We start from the raw sequence: 12,270 nt of genomic DNA on the forward strand, positions 1-12,270 counted from the left end.
CTATGAACTGCCATGTTGCTTCTTCCCAAGTCTGGCTTATGATCCCCCAGACTCTGTCCTTCTTCTTCCCAGCATTCTCTCTGCCCCCAAAATCCTGCCCAGCTATCAACCAGCTTTTTTTTATTTTTTATTTATTTATTAAAGATTTCTGACTCTTCCCCACCACCGCCTCCCATTTCCCTCCCCCTCCCCCAGTCAAGTCCCCCTCCCTCGTTAGCCCAAAGAGCAATCAAGTTTCCCTGCCCTGCCTTATCATACAACCTGGAAACAACCAGCTTTTTATTAACAATGAGAGCAACACATTTTCACAGAGTACAGAAGTATTATCCCATGGCAGAAAAAGACATGCAACGCAGAAATAAATTGAAAAAGAAATCGAAGGTAGGAATGACAAGATGGGCACAGTGCTTGCTATGTAAACAAGAAGACCCGAGTCTGATCCCCAGCATTCTTTAGGTAAAAGCTGGGTGTGGTGGTAGTCTTGGTAATCCCAGCACACTGGAGAGGCAGAGACAGATGGATCCCTGGGCTCACAACCCAGCCAACCTAGCCTTGGCAAGCCCCAGTCCCAGTAAGAGACTCACTCTCAGAAGAAGCTTTTTGTGCAGCGAACCACAGTTGATGCAGAAACTCACAAGTGGCCAAAGCACAGAGAATAAACACCGTGGCATGTGCAGTCACAGATGCAGCATCGATATCAACCCACCCATCCCCGGCTACCAAGGCCCAGTGAGCCATCTCTGAAGTGGAGATGGAAAGATTGTAAGAGCCAGATGTTGGGAAGGACCAGAACAAAACAGCGTGGTCTGGTCACAACAGAAGCACTGACTCGTGAAATAACAGCAGCTGTGGTTTCCTGCACAAGAACAATCCAGTCAATGTTCTAGCATGGAGTGGGGAGGAGTTCATGAGCACCCACCCCTGGCAGAGATGCTATTGATAGTTAATGGTTTCTATGGGGATGGAGAGTCTATATTCTTTAGGGATATGCCCCACTAAGCCAACCACACACGCTAGTGGAAGGCCCAGAACTTTTAAGTTCATGGGCTGCATGAATTAGATTCATTAGTTTATTTTTTTTAAAAAAAAAAAAAAAGCTAGTTGCAGTGGTTCAAACCTTTAATCCTAGCACTGGAAAGGCAGAAGAAGACAGATCTTTGTGAGTCTAATGCCAGCCTGGTCAATAGTGAGTTCCAGGCCAGCCAGGGCTACAGAGACCCTGTCTCAGAAAAGGGGGAGTGGGGAAAGGTTGAGGAGGTGGGAGTAGATCTTAAAGCAGTTATGGGGAGAGTGGGAAGTGAATGTGCTCAAACTCTAGTGTATGAAATTCCCCCAAAATTAAAAATATTATGCCACCAACAAAAAGTGGACAATACCTGAGGAATGGCACCCAAAGTTGAGTTTAGGTCTCCACATGGAACCAGATGGTGAGAACCTATTGCTGAAGACATCATAGGCTTTGGATACAAAAAGCAGTGAAATCAACTAGAGCTGAGCTGGAAGCATCTTCCCTGGTGCACAGAAGGTGCTGTGCAGGCTGCTGGGAGGGAGACAAGATTATCAACGGCTTTATGATGCTGAGGACCCTGTGTACTACAACAATGCATGCCAGGCAAGACATGCGCATCCTGCAATAACAAGAGTAGTAAGAGGCCAGTAGCTTTCTGGTTGGAGGCCTGGTCCATGGGAGGGAACACATGCCTGGTACAGTAAACTTGGCCAAAAGCCTATGGTTGAGGAGGTCACAGGCCCTGGTGGGGAAATCTGTGTTTTGTTAAATAGAGATGTGACCAAACTGCCTTCTAAATATTTATGTTTACACCCATAGACTAGTGCTGCTCTCAACCTATGTCAGAGAAAACACTCTGTTGTTGTTGTTGTTGTTTGCGGGGGCCAATGTTTAATGCAGAGACACACAACAGCTCAAAGTGCTGAAACTAAGTGCCTGTTGAGTACTTGGCCTTAGCTGGAGCATCTGTATCGCTCCATCCGAGGTTCAAGAACATGGTGGGAGAAGAAGCAAAAGGACAGCGATGCTAGAGGACTAGGGGGAGGGCCATAAAAGACCACACCCAGCAAAGTCCACCCTTTAGACATGCATAGTCCAGGGGTTTATATGGTATTCACAATGTACCACCATCATCTTCTAATTTTAGAGCTTTTTACTTCTCATCACCCCGAAAGGAAACCCTCACCCATGAGGAGCCATCTCTCCTTTCCAGCCCCTGCTTCCTGCATACCTCAGCCCCGGGCAACTGCCAATCCACACTCCCTATGAATATAGCTCTTCTGAACATCTAATATAAATGCAGTGGCGCAGCAGCTACAATTTCATGGCATATTTCTTCCCCTTAGCGTAATATTTTCAAGGTTCATATACATTGGAGCCTGTATCTATACATCATTCCCTCTTACCAGCAAAGACTTTAGTATACGGACTTACTACATTTGACTTATCTGTTCAAAAAAAAAAACGTGTTTTTGTTTTTAAGATTTTGAGGAATTACCAAGTGCTTTCCCCAAACAGTTGCACCATTTTACATGCCCCGCCAGAAATGCACGGGAGTTTCGTTTTCTGTTGCTGTATGTTTCTGGTTTTATCTTCTTTTAAGGTGTGTATTTATTTATTTATTTATTTATTTATTTATTTATTTATTTTTCGAGACAGGGTTTCTCTGTAGCTTTGGAGCCTGTCCCGGAACTAGCTCTTGTAGACCAGGCTGGCCTCGAATTCACAGAGATCCGCCTGCCTCTGCCTCCCGAGTGCTGGGATTAAAGGCGTGCGCCACCACTGCCCGGCTTACGTGTGTATTTATTTGATGTGCGTGTATGCATGTGTGTGTTACATGCGTGTGGGCAAACACGCTACAGTGCACGTGTGGAGGTCAGAGGACAACTTGTGGGAACTGGTTCTCTCCTTCCACCACTTCAGTAGTGATCCAACTTTCATCTTCAAGCTTGGCAGCAAGTGTCTCTTTGTAGGGCATCGAGGAAGCTGTGAGTGAATGGATCTTTTTGACACCAGCGTGGCCCGTCAAGGACTCTGAGACCAGTTGGCCCATGGTAAATTGGCAAAGTCATTGCCCATGCAAGCCAGGCTCAAGAGGGATGGCAAAGCTGCTGGTTCTCTTCTGAGGCACAGAGTGGGAGAATTCCGCCTGCCACAGAGAAACTAGTTCCTTTCTTTCTTTTTAAGATGTATTCATTTAGTTTATGTGTATAAGTGCACTGTCAGCATGTGTGCTTGCATGCCAGAAGAGGGCAGCAGAGCCCACTATAGATGGTTGTGAGCTGGCCATGTGGGTACTGGGAATTGAACCCAGGTCCTCTGGAAGAGCAGCCAGTGCTCTTCACCGCTGAGCCATCTCTTCAACCTGAGAAGCTAGTTTCTATTATTTAAAAACCTAAAATAGGATGGGCAGGTGGTTCAGTGCGTAGTGTGCTTACTACGTAAGCATGAAAACCAGAATATGGACCACCATAACCCGCATGAAAATGTGGGTGGGCCTGGAAGCCTGCCTATGATTCCAGTATGAAGGAGATGTTTACAGGGAGTGTGTGACATAAGCTGGCTGGCCATGCTGGCCTAATGGCACATGGTGGTTCAGCAAGAGTCCCTGCCTCCATCTGTCAGTAGAAGAAAGATCTAAGAAGAGACCCAGTGTCAACCTCAGACCTCTGCACGCACATGTACTTTCAAAGACATACACACCCACTCACGTGCATATACACTTATACATATGCACATGCAAAATAACCCGAAAATGTTTCCTGCCCTTCATCTGGAGAAATAACCCGTTGTTACTGTTGCCGTATAACTAGGTTGTGAAAGAAAAGTTTCCCAATATTGGGAGCTTGTGTTCATGGCATTTTGAAGCATCTCTGGGGAGCCAAAAAGATCCCAGAGATTAAGTGCAGTTGGACTTGGAGCCAGAAAGGGCTTGGCCATAGGCAGGGCTCTCAAAATGGTCTTTCTCTGCAATAAGTAGGTCTTCAGAGACACTACCCCACACACACACCAGAAACAGTCTAGACAGGAAGTTCAAGATTAGATCAGTAGACAAAAAAAAAAATAACAGAAGTTGCTTCTACTTCCTCTAGACCTTCCCAGATCCTTATGTCACCCACCACCCAAATATCTGCAGGTCCTACTAGGCCCCACCCATAAGTGGTATAAGACATCACCAAGAAGCATTCTCTACATGTTCAGCACCTGGTTGTGCTCCCAAGCATCAGGTACCACCTGAGAAGGACCCTGACCTTTAAAGCAGAAACCAGGGAGCTGGAGAGATGGCTCAGTGGTTAAGAGCATTGCCTGCTCTTCCTAAAGGTCCTGAGTTCAATTCCCAGCAACCACATGGTGGCTCACAACCATCTGTAATGGGGTCTGGTGCCCTCTTCTGGCCTGCGGGCATACACACAGACAGAATATTGTATACATAATAAATAAATATTTAAAAAAAATAAAGCAGAAACCAGTTGGGAGTCATGGTGCATGCCTGGATCCCAACACTTGAGTGGCTGAGAGGAAAAAAATTTGAGTTTCATCCCAGCTTGGGATGAAAACATACATAACAAGATCTTGTCGTAAGGGAAAGAAAAACAAGCAAACAGAAGAAATAAAACTATTTTTTTGTTGGGCCGATGAGATAACTCAGTGGGAAATGACACCTGCTACAAAACTTGATGACCTGACTTTGAACCCCAGGATCCTCATGGCAGGTGGAGAGAGCTGACTCCCGAAAGTTCCCTCTGACCTCTACTTGCATCTACATGCATACATAGCACAATAAAATACTGGTTATAGAAAGAACGGGTGTGGAGGGGAGGTGGGGAGAGGAAATAGGAGGAGAGAAGGAGAGGAGGAAAAGGAAACTGTGGTTGGGCTCTGGGGTGGCTTGAATGAAAACGGCCCCCAACAGAAGTAGCACTTGTTGGAGGAAGTGTGTCACTGTGTGGCGGGCTTTGAGCTCTCTTTTTCTCAAGCTTCCCTCAGTATGACAATCAGTCAACTTCCTGTTGTCTGTAAGATGTAGGACACTAGGCTATTGCTCCAGCACCAGGTCTGCCTGCACGCTGCCATGCTCCCCTTCACAATCATAATGAACCTCTGCCACCCTCAAATTAAATGCTTTCTTTATGAGGGTTGCCGTGGTCATGGTGTCTCTTCACAGAAATAGTATACCCTGACTAAGATAGAGTTAAAATAAATGAATAAATTTAATTAGTAAAAACATTATTTAATAAAAAAATTGTGTGTGTGTATGGATGTTTTGCTGTCTGTACATCACATATGTGCCTGGTACCCATAGAGGGCAGAAGTGAGCTCTGGATCCCCAGCAGGTACCCACCCACGAAAGCTTGTGTGGAGATTAGAGGGAAACCTCCAGCCCTCTGTTCTCTCCTTCCACCTTGGGAATCTCTGGAATCAAACTCAGGATGTAGGCTCAACAGCAAGTGCCTTTGTCTGCAGAGCCATCTTGTCAGCCCATTAACCAGTATTACCGTATCACCGTTTTCCCCTTCAGGGTAATCAAGCCATAGCCATCTACACCGTACTGCTACAGATCCTCGGATCACAGGCAGGCACAGGCTGATGGAACAGGGTATCTATCTTATTACTTCAGAAAAGGGAAAGGACGGTAAATGAGCGGTCTCAGATGCCTCAGATGGCTTTCTTCTGAACCCCCCAGAACACTTGCTAGTAACGAAAATGATCAAAATAAAGGACAGGGCTCAGAGCAAGGGGTTAATTGTTCCCCGCCAAGCTATTCAATAGAAAAGGAATCACTACCTTGGACCTAACGGGTCATCCCCATTAGATCCCTGTGTTTCACACCCCCTTAGGATTAGAGCCAGGGTTCCAAAGGAATAATTAAATCTGGGAAGAAATGGGGTCTGCAGGTGCCACGGAGTTTTTAAGCAGGAGCTCTTGGAGCTTGTGAGGACACAGACAATAGAAACACTTCTCTCCGACTCGCCCCACCCGAAGGACAGCTCAGCCCACAGGAGGTACCGGACCGAGTCTCAGCCAATGCAAGGGGACCCCAACTCTAAGCCTTCTGCAGTCAAAACTCGATTCTTCACACTTCAGAACATTTTTGGTTAACTTGATAAAAATTACTGTTATGCTCAGTAATCATATAAAAGCAGATTATACTTGTGATAGAGGAAAAGATGAAACCCCTAAGGATTCATATCCTGAGAGATGTGTACAATCTACGGGAAGTCAACTTCAGAATGTTATTGGAAGATATGGAAGATGTGGGGGGGAGGGGTGATGGAAGATTTTAATAAGTCAAAACCTAGCACACTCGTGAGTGAGTAAGAGCACATTAGAGTGTAAAGAGAACAACTGTCCCCAAGAGAAATTATAGGCAACTCAATGCCAAATAAAATGCCTACAATTTAAAAAATAAAAAAAAAAAAAGCTAGGAAGAGCTGAAGAGGACCCAGGGCCAGTTCCCAGCATCCCGTGGCAGCTCACAACTGTCTGCAACTTCAGTTCCGGGAGATCTCACTTCTGGCCTCACTAGACATGCGCACAATACACAGTGCACACACAGACATATATGAAGGCAAAACAGCCATACATAAATTTTTTTTTTTTTGGTTTTTCGAGACAGGGTTTCTCTGTAGCTTTTGGTGCCCAACTGTCCCAGAACTAGGTCTTGTAGACCAGGCTGGCCTCGAACTCCCAGAGATCCGCCTGCCTCTGCCTCCCGAGTGCTAGGATTAAAGGCATGCGCCACGACCGCCCGGCTTCATACATAAAATTTTTAAATTAAACAAATTTCTTTGGTTTTCTCTTTTGTATGACTATAGGAGGGTGTTGCTTTTGTTGTTTTGTTTTTGGTTGTGGTTTTTGTGTTGTTTTGTTTTTTTAGAGACAGGGTTTCTCTGTGTAGCTCTGACTGTTTTGCAGAACAGAACTCACAGAGATCCAGCAGCTTCTGCCTCTTGGGTGTTGGGATTAAAAATCTGTGCCACCACCATCTGGCCATCATAAAAGTTTTAAAAAAGAATTCAAATGAAGGGTCACCAAGATGACTCAGTGGGTAAAGTGTTTGCTGCCAATACCAACAAACTGAGTTCGAGACTTAGGGCCACAGGATAGAGAGGAGCAATTCCCATAAATTGTCATTTGACTTGAACCTACATCACTCTTTCCTGACAAAAGTAGATGACTAACAAATACAACTTTAAAAAAAAAAAAGAGTGCTGGAGAGATGGCTCAGAGGTTAAGAGCATTGCCTGCTCTTCCTAAAGGTCCTGAGTTCAATTCCCAGCAACCACATGGTGGCTCACAACCATCTGTAATGGGGTCTGGTGCCCTCTTCTGGCCTGCGGGCATACACACAGACAGACTATTGTATACATAATAAATAAATATTTAAAAAAAATAAAGCAGAAACCAGTTGGGAGTCATGGTGCATGCCTGGATCCCAACACTTGAGTGGCTGAGAGGAAAAAAATTTGAGTTTCATCCCAGCTTGGGATGAAAACATACATAACAAGATCTTGTCGTAAGGGAAAGAAAAACAAGCAAACAGAAGAAATAAAACTATTTTTTTGTTGGGCCGATGAGATAACTCAGTGGGAAATGACACCTGCTACAAAACTTGATGACCTGACTTTGAACCCCAGGATCCTCATGGCAGGTGGAGAGAGCTGACTCCCGAAAGTTCCCTCTGACCTCTACTTGCATCTACATGCATACATAGCACAATAAAATACTGGTTATAGAAAGAACGGGTGTGGAGGGGAGGTGGGGAGAGGAAATAGGAGGAGAGAAGGAGAGGAGGAAAAGGAAACTGTGGTTGGGCTCTGGGGTGGCTTGAATGAAAACGGCCCCCAACAGAAGTAGCACTTGTTGGAGGAAGTGTGTCACTGTGTGGCGGGCTTTGAGCTCTCTTTTTCTCAAGCTTCCCTCAGTATGACAATCAGTCAACTTCCTGTTGTCTGTAAGATGTAGGACACTAGGCTATTGCTCCAGCACCAGGTCTGCCTGCACGCTGCCATGCTCCCCTTCACAATCATAATGAACCTCTGCCACCCTCAAATTAAATGCTTTCTTTATGAGGGTTGCCGTGGTCATGGTGTCTCTTCACAGAAATAGTATACCCTGACTAAGATAGAGTTAAAATAAATGAATAAATTTAATTAGTAAAAACATTATTTAATAAAAAAATTGTGTGTGTGTATGGATGTTTTGCTGTCTGTACATCACATATGTGCCTGGTACCCATAGAGGGCAGAAGTGAGCTCTGGATCCCCAGCAGGTACCCACCCACGAAAGCTTGTGTGGAGATTAGAGGGAAACCTCCAGCCCTCTGTTCTCTCCTTCCACCTTGGGAATCTCTGGAATCAAACTCAGGATGTAGGCTCAACAGCAAGTGCCTTTGTCTGCAGAGCCATCTTGTCAGCCCATTAACCAGTATTACCGTATCACCGTTTTCCCCTTCAGGGTAATCAAGCCATAGCCATCTACACCGTACTGCTACAGATCCTCGGATCACAGGCAGGCACAGGCTGATGGAACAGGGTATCTATCTTATTACTTCAGAAAAGGGAAAGGACGGTAAATGAGCGGTCTCAGATGCCTCAGATGGCTTTCTTCTGAACCCCCCAGAACACTTGCTAGTAACGAAAATGATCAAAATAAAGGACAGGGCTCAGAGCAAGGGGTTAATTGTTCCCCGCCAAGCTATTCAATAGAAAAGGAATCACTACCTTGGACCTAACGGGTCATCCCCATTAGATCCCTGTGTTTCACACCCCCTTAGGATTAGAGCCAGGGTTCCAAAGGAATAATTAAATCTGGGAAGAAATGGGGTCTGCAGGTGCCACGGAGTTTTTAAGCAGGAGCTCTTGGAGCTTGTGAGGACACAGACAATAGAAACACTTCTCTCCGACTCGCCCCACCCGAAGGACAGCTCAGCCCACAGGAGGTACCGGACCGAGTCTCAGCCAATGCAAGGGGACCCCAACTCTAAGCCTTCTGCAGTCAAAACTCGATTCTTCACACTTCAGAACATTTTTGGTTAACTTGATAAAAATTACTGTTATGCTCAGTAATCATATAAAAGCAGATTATACTTGTGATAGAGGAAAAGATGAAACCCCTAAGGATTCATATCCTGAGAGATGTGTACAATCTACGGGAAGTCAACTTCAGAATGTTATTGGAAGATATGGAAGATGTGGGGGGGAGGGGTGATGGAAGATTTTAATAAGTCAAAACCTAGCACACTCGTGAGTGAGTAAGAGCACATTAGAGTGTAAAGAGAACAACTGTCCCCAAGAGAAATTATAGGCAACTCAATGCCAAATAAAATGCCTACAATTTAAAAAATAAAAAAAAAAAAAGCTAGGAAGAGCTGAAGAGGACCCAGGGCCAGTTCCCAGCATCCCGTGGCAGCTCACAACTGTCTGCAACTTCAGTTCCGGGAGATCTCACTTCTGGCCTCACTAGACATGCGCACAATACACAGTGCACACACAGACATATATGAAGGCAAAACAGCCATACATAAATTTTTTTTTTTTTGGTTTTTCGAGACAGGGTTTCTCTGTAGCTTTTGGTGCCCAACTGTCCCAGAACTAGGTCTTGTAGACCAGGCTGGCCTCGAACTCCCAGAGATCCGCCTGCCTCTGCCTCCCGAGTGCTAGGATTAAAGGCATGCGCCACGACCGCCCGGCTTCATACATAAAATTTTTAAATTAAACAAATTTCTTTGGTTTTCTCTTTTGTATGACTATAGGAGGGTGTTGCTTTTGTTGTTTTGTTTTTGGTTGTGGTTTTTGTGTTGTTTTGTTTTTTTAGAGACAGGGTTTCTCTGTGTAGCTCTGACTGTTTTGCAGAACAGAACTCACAGAGATCCAGCAGCTTCTGCCTCTTGGGTGTTGGGATTAAAAATCTGTGCCACCACCATCTGGCCATCATAAAAGTTTTAAAAAAGAATTCAAATGAAGGGTCACCAAGATGACTCAGTGGGTAAAGTGTTTGCTGCCAATACCAACAAACTGAGTTCGAGACTTAGGGCCACAGGATAGAGAGGAGCAATTCCCATAAATTGTCATTTGACTTGAACCTACATCACTCTTTCCTGACAAAAGTAGATGACTAACAAATACAACTTTAAAAAAAAAAAAGAGGGCTGGAGAGATGGCTCAGAGGTTAAGAGCACTGACTGCTCTTCCAGAGGTCCTGAGTTCAAGTCCCAGCAACCACATGGTGGCTCACAGCCATCTATAATGAGATCTGTTGCCCTCTTCTGGCATGTAGGCATACATGGAAGGAATGTTGTATACATAATAAATAAATCTTAAAAAAAAAAAAAAAGAATTCAAACTAGGGGCTGGAGAGACAGCTCAGTGGTTAGGAGCACTGGCTGCTCTTCCAGAGGACCTGGGTTCAGTTCCCAGCATTTATATGGCAGCTCACGACTGTCTGTAACTCCAGTTCTAAAAGATCTGACACCTTCATGTCAAAACACATAAAATGAATTTAAATAAAATTTTAAAAGTTCAAACTAATCCTGAATATCATTTGGGAACAATGAATAAAGGGATACCATGTCACACTTTTTACATATTAATTAATTTTATTCATTTTGTATTTTACTTTCCTTTTCTAGGTGTTTTGCTGGTTTGCTGAGATGGAGCCTAACTATGTAGACCAAGCTCTGCCTCCCAAGAGCTGGGATTAAAGGCATGTGCCACCACTCCCCAACTTTATCCTCCTTTTTAAAATCTACTGATTTTGGGACTGGAGACATGACTCAGAGGTTAAAGGCACTTGCTGCTCTCTCAGAAAGCCTGGGTTCTGTTCCCAGAATCCACATAGTGGCTTAAAACAGTTTGAGAGTCTATATTTGGCGCCCTCCTCTCACCTCCATGGGCACCAAGCATGCACGAGGTGCACTTACACATATATTCAAGCAAAACGCTCATAGGCATACATTAAAAAATGCTAAACAATTATCTTAAAAAAATTATAAAATCTGCTGGCCTCGAACTCACAGAGATCCTCCTGCCTCTGCCTCCCGAGTACTGGGATTAAAGGCGTGCACCACCACCGCCCGGTTTATATCCTATCTTGTACCATTACTAATATGCTAAACTCAGAGAGCCTCTCCCCTGTAAAATCTATAAATGTAAGGAATTTCCTTCGTTAGGGCAGTTGCTGAGGGCTCTCCGAAACCACTTTCTTTCCTTGAGAGAGACCGGCAGAATTCCCGCCCAAAAAACTACAAAGCCCATAGGGCCATTCGGCCAGAACGTCTGCGCAGTAAGCACTTCTTCCTTCGTGTTCCTCATTCCCGGGCAAGAACCGCCCCGCGACACTGTGGCTTGCGCTGGAAGAAGCGGAAGAAGATGGCGCTCACCAGGTGGGTTGTTGATTTGGGTCCTCGATACGGAAGGGTCGGGAAGTACCCATCTTTTCCTTTTTTCTGCCCGGACTGTGCGGGCAGTGACCTGGCCTGGGGCGCAGTAGCACCTTGGCCGAGACCATGGCTAGAACTACTCGCTGGCTTCCTTGGCGACTAGGCCGCGACAAAGCCGGGGTCTTTCCTTAGAGGCTTCCCGGGTTGAGTTCGCCCTTTCCCCGGGGCCCAGAGCCACGGCGTGGCCTCGCGCTGAAGAGCTCACGTGTGCTTCGCGTAAGCAGCGCGGTAGGTTGGCGAGCGCCCTGCGGACCCCAGCTGAGGCGGACTCGAGGCGCGGTAGAAAGCAGCGGCTGATTTATCCCTGCTGAGAGCAAAGCGCGCCGGTCTTGTGCGTGGCTTTCCAGCCGCTTGTATGCTCTGGGCTTTGCCGTTTCCTTTCTTTTTCCGAAACAAAGATTTTGCAAAGAGCAAAAAGAGTTGGGGATGTCCCGGAACCGACCAAAAATTTTTTAAATTGGCAACAGTAGGGGCTGCTGTTTGCTAAATGCTCCGCTGCTCTGCGCTTTAACTTTGGACCTTAGAATTTCTTTTGTACATAGAACCACCTCCGACTTTTGCTGTTCTTGGTTGCCTTGGTTACCGTATGTAAAGTGCTCCCATCTTTTAAGAAAAAGATACTAAGTGGGAAATTTCCCAAAAGTTATATAACTCCTAGTTGCTCCGAGTGGAAAAACTTTCCATGCGAACTCAGCAGGAAAAGTCTTATTGGATGTTAAGCAAGTATTCATTTTTGGATGTTGTCTTTCACCTGTTTAACCCACTGCTCATATATGTCCTGGATTGTAACAGTCCGAGCCCTAAAAATGTTTTGGTCACG

The 12,270-nt window shown here is 45.4% G+C and overlaps 1 protein-coding gene across 1 annotated transcript in view; it reads left to right on the forward strand.

The window, feature by feature from the left end:
- The first annotated feature begins 11,281 nt into the window (after positions 1-11,281).
- Positions 11,282-12,270, forward strand: part of Snw1 (SNW domain containing 1) — a 31,541-nt gene continuing 30,552 nt past the window's right edge. The window contains exon 1 of the mRNA XM_050152375.1: positions 11,282-11,393. Within this exon, the coding sequence (XP_050008332.1) occupies positions 11,380-11,393 (14 nt within the window). The 5' untranslated portion in view covers positions 11,282-11,379. The remainder of the gene's footprint in view (positions 11,394-12,270) is intronic.

Source organism: Alexandromys fortis, unplaced genomic scaffold (assembly GCF_014885135.2).
Source record: "Alexandromys fortis isolate MF-2015 unplaced genomic scaffold, M_Fortis_MF-2015_v1.1 scaffold_47, whole genome shotgun sequence".
Lineage (NCBI taxonomy): Eukaryota > Metazoa > Chordata > Mammalia > Rodentia > Cricetidae > Alexandromys > Alexandromys fortis.